Source organism: Dinoponera quadriceps, unplaced genomic scaffold (genome assembly GCF_001313825.1).
Source record: "Dinoponera quadriceps isolate SergipeBrazil2010 unplaced genomic scaffold, ASM131382v1 scaffold13001, whole genome shotgun sequence".
NCBI classification, from domain to species: Eukaryota; Metazoa; Arthropoda; class Insecta; order Hymenoptera; family Formicidae; genus Dinoponera; species Dinoponera quadriceps.
The window spans coordinates 1-4,791 of record NW_014566719.1 but is presented as its reverse complement, the minus strand read 5'-3'; the positions used below and the strand labels follow the sequence as shown (position 1 = coordinate 4,791).

Here is a 4,791-nt window from a genome sequence, read left to right as displayed (position 1 = left end):
ATATCCGAAGTATTAGAGACTGGTGCGTAAATCCAAATGCATATTTGAATATATGGTCTGTCGGGGGATGTTCCGTAGAGCGCAATTGTATCTCAATGGAGATTCATCCGCGGCCGCGAGAACCGCAAATGGAAAATCATCGTAAAAAGTATTTCAACCCGCTTGCCCGCGGTATCGATCGTCACATCGCGGAAGAGTGATCTTCCCTTCGTTCTACGTAGGTCGCGCAGGTCATTCGATATTTTCAGCACCAATAGGACGTATTAATTCTCCACCGCTCTCTCGTCGTATTCAGCAATCCGGTTTTCATTACTCATCTCAACGTTCGTCTCCGTCCTCCATCTTGACGCGACTGGTATCTCGTGCGAAGGAGGTGGTCGCCATCGTCTGCCGCGACATTTCTTCTCGAGATCATCGAAGAGCAACAACGTCGCGCCTCGAGCATGTTCAAGTATCTCGTCTTGGTCTTTGTGCTGCTCTCGCACGGGATTCTAGAATATGCGGTCGGTTATCCAAGTAGGAGTAAGCAAGTCAAGGATCTCCAAAGTTTGGTGGACACGAATCTCAATTGCAGCGCGATCACAGGTATATATATGTGTGTATATATATATATATATATATATATATTTCTCTCTTCATCCGATAATTCCGAATTCGCGAGTTTTCTGAAATACGCGGAAGACACGTTTTCCGACTGTCTTTGAATCTCTCGTTGCTTCTACTCTCGCCTTAACACACAGATTACATAATCACTGCTCATATATTCCTCGATTTTATCGCGAGTGTTCAGTCTTTAATTTGCAGCGCTTCGTATGTAGACGCATTTTTCCTCGTGAACATCGAACGGACGAAGTTATCGGTAATCACAGACGCGCGAAACTTAGGGCTTTCCCGTGATTCACTCACGTCTCTTCTAATGGGGAAATATTCAGGAAGATATCGCTTTTAGAGAGTCGAAGACGCCTAACGTTTCTTCTCGCTTTTCTTCCTTCACCATTCATCGAAAAGATATTAACCGTCGATTCTTTCATCAGAGGAGATGAGCAAGAAGCTGACGGTTACTATGAACGGGAACAGTAATTACCATGTGGGCCAACAGATCTTTTACGTGTACGACGAGCAACAATTCAGGCAATTATTTTCCGATTCTACGCACACGGAGATCGTCGAGAAAGGCTATCTCGTCACGCCCAATATAGGAGCCCACAAGCTTCATCCTCGCAAAATCACATGGAACAACGCTCGTAGGGCGTGTATTGACGAAGGAGGTAAAGAAAATTACTCGTGAAATGCAAACCTTCAAACATAGTGCCATTGTCGTCACTATTATTATCGATCATTAAAGTTTTAACTGGAAATGCATCATGCATTCGCGCATCAGAATAAATCATTCGGTGTGTTTCAACGGCCGCCGAGATTCATGTGACGCTTATCTCTTAACGTGCGACGCAAACGAACAGTGATAATATCATTGACCAGATGAACTCTTACTGTGTTTTGCACGCGATCAGGTCACTTGGCGATTATCAATTCTATTTCCGAGGAGAAGATTCTCTTGCGCATGTTGAAAGAGAGGAATATTGTTGAAGCCTATGTCGGATTACACGATCTTTACGAGGAGGGTGACTGGGTCACTGTCACCGACGAGCCTTTCGAAAGCACCGGATATACCAGATGGACGACTACATTCGCGAATCTGCCTGACAACTTCGGTGGCTCGCAGAATTGCGGTGTGATTCGAGAGGAGGGCGGCCTGGACGATGTACATTGTGGGTTGACGCATTCCTTTTTCTGCGAGATAACCTTGTAAATCCGGCGGGATATCAGAGATCGGTCGCAGAGTTTGACCGTCTCTGGTCGTTATTTATGCGCATTTATAGCAGTGTGTGTGTATATAAATAAATAAATGAATGGCCATGTGCGTGCCGTGTCTTCTCCTCGGCTCACGAATGAAGGGGGGGGACTGGCTTTTCAAGGATTCGCTTTTATAAACATCGATCCACACCGGACGTTTACACGACGATGTTGGAAACTTCCTCTCTACCTCTCTATCTCGCTCTCCCTTTCTCTCTCGACGGAACCCTGGGAGGGGGGGGGGGCTTAAACCGCTTTGTGAAAATCCGCTTGTGTAGGACGCAACGTGGGGATATGGAGGGATACGGGGGAAACCCGGGAGAAGTCCGAATATCGCGGCTGTCGGTCCTGGGATGATTCGATGAGATTCAATGAAATCGACTCCGCCAGCACGCGAATGACAAGCCGTTTCACCGGGGCGAGATCACGTTCTCGATTGATCCGCGGATCTACTACCCTTTCGTACGAGGAACACTTCGAACGCATTTCCGCAGCTAACCCCGGCAATTAAAGCCGGCATTCATAGTTCGATCTTATATTTAAGTTCGCCTTAACCACTTAACGCACAGTTTTTTTGAAAAAAAACCGGCCAAAAAAATCAATTTTTTTTATGTAAAAAAATTTTTTCTTTGCTTTCACATTGTTATTTTCAGTCCTCGATTATATTCGAGTGTGAAAAATTATAGCAGCATAAAATATAACGCCGCTCGAATTATCTCGAGTGTGCACAGTTTGGCCTGTTTAGCGCGCTCGAATTAACTCGAGCGTACAAGTTAAGGGGTTAAGTTCATCTTTGAGTGCTCCGTAAGAGATGAAACGATCCGTACAACATCTGAAAGTGGTTCCTGCCCTTACCAAAAAACATTACTGGCTGTGATAATTAGGCTGATGATAAATTATTGTTACTTAGTAATTTTATTACTCGTACGAACAATAGAACTACTTTGTATTGTTGGTCAATTATCATAGCTAATAATACTTTTCTGTGCGGATGTTTCCTTGCCGTTGATATTTTGACTAATTTGACGACAAAAGCAAAAAATATGTGTGTTCAAGATTCTTGCGAAATACGTTAAAATAGAAAGATACGTCCACACTGCAAGAAGAAAGGGTTACATTCAAGTAATATTTACTTAATCCAAGTAAAACAATTCAATACTCCTTAGCAAACACTACTTGAATGCGGTACATTGTTTCTCTCAGCGCATAAAATGATATTTGTGACTGGCCGAAAATATTTGTCAAACCTTCTGAAAACTTTTCTTTTACTCTGCAATCAATCAATAGCCGCAAAATGAACTCGATAAAATCCTGAGCATATAATACTATAAACTAGAAGGATATAAACTAGAAGGAACGTGGCATATCATGTTGATTTTATTTATTGATTGTTAGAGTAAAAGGATGAAAGTCTTGAAAATATTTTACAAATTTCTCAATCGACCACATGTGTCATTTTGTGGACGTATTCTTTGACTACAACATATTTTACGAGAATTTCGAGTATGCCTTTCCTCGCTACCGACGTCATCAGACAAGACGACTGCAACGAAGAACCGGGAGCCTTAAATGTAAGATCCGACTGTGAATACCGCTTTCCGAAACTCGTGAAGGGTTCACGACGTTGGCTAGTTAGCTACGCGAATTAGATTCCGCTGCTGTCTCCTGTAGGATCACGTCCGTCCTGGAAATCTACTTAATCATTCGACAGCGCCAGGTGACGGAAACCGGAAACGTACCAGAACATATCAGTGTTCAGGATCATCAGGTGGTCGAACGAGTTGAACAGTTGGGGCTTCGAGATCAAGCTTCGGGCTTTGTCTTCGATCTCAGAAATTGACAGATCAAACCTGTTAGAGACAGAAGCGGTATCTTCCGAACCAATCATACTGCAAAGTTAGGCGATGCACCGTTGGTGCTTCGCTCGCTGCAAGGCTTACTTGCGCGAATTCGAGCGCGAACCCTTGCTGTGACTTCCAATCGCGAGTGTCGGGAATATCGCAGATTTGCTATGTAGTCGGACGCTGTATATACTTCTTGTGCTTCGTTCGACTCCATATTTCCGCGACTCGGGTGGTCATGCAGGCGTATTACCTAGCCATTTCGGCCGCCGTTTTTGTCGTGGCGAGGCGCTGCGACGAGTTCGAGCCCGCGAGCGCCGCGAGCAGCATGAAATGCATAATATTCAGCCACAAAGGGAGGATTTTTCGGTGGAACTTGAACAGACGAATCGATTTTCCTCTCTCGTACGGCGTAGCGGATCCGAAATACACTGGAACTGTAATTCACGTGATGCCGAATGTCGTTCGAGATCATTCTTAACGAACCGAAATTTCACCAACCCGCGGAATCTCTGATTCGAAAACATTTTAATCCTGCCTTGAAGGTCTAAATGCTCCCGATGTTTCGATTATTAAATTCATATGTGTATTCAAAGGCACCAATTTTGACTCTCTAAACAATCGAAAATCGGAAATTTTAGACATCATCATGGTCAGATTAGTAGTAAATTATATAATTGAACTTATTTTTCACTATCTTTGTTTCTATCATGTTGTAGAACTTAAGATATTGTAATGATTAGGTCCGTCAAACCATTTTCGAAGGAATCTTTTTAAATTTTAATTGCATAATGATGGAAATGTCTTCACTTACCACCTATATGCACTATCTATATATCTGTAAAGTTAGGAAATGATTAATCATACGGAAGTTCAGATATTTGCAACAGAAAGTGACAATATTTATACATGTTTTTTAATATATGTATACATATGTATGTTATATATATGTATATATATGCTTGCGTGTGTGTAATATCCTATTTTTTTAGTTTATATTTTTAATTTTTTTTAAATCACATTTAGGATTTTAACAAAAAACTATTGTGACACTAAGAACTAACATAGAAGCATTATATAAAAATTAAAAAATTGT

At 42.1% G+C, this 4,791-nt stretch overlaps 1 protein-coding gene across 1 annotated transcript; it reads left to right on the top strand.

Moving 5' to 3' along the window:
• Window positions 1-377: 377 nt before the first annotated feature.
• LOC106751409 (hemolymph lipopolysaccharide-binding protein-like) lies at window positions 378-1,921 on the top strand. The gene is made up of 3 exons (XM_014632301.1): window positions 378-585; window positions 1,035-1,268; window positions 1,512-1,921. The coding sequence occupies exons 1-3, from the start codon at window positions 444-446 to the stop codon at window positions 1,808-1,810; spliced, it is 675 nt and encodes a 224-aa protein (XP_014487787.1). The 5' UTR covers window positions 378-443; the 3' UTR covers window positions 1,811-1,921.
• Window positions 1,922-4,791: the final 2,870 nt, after the last annotated feature.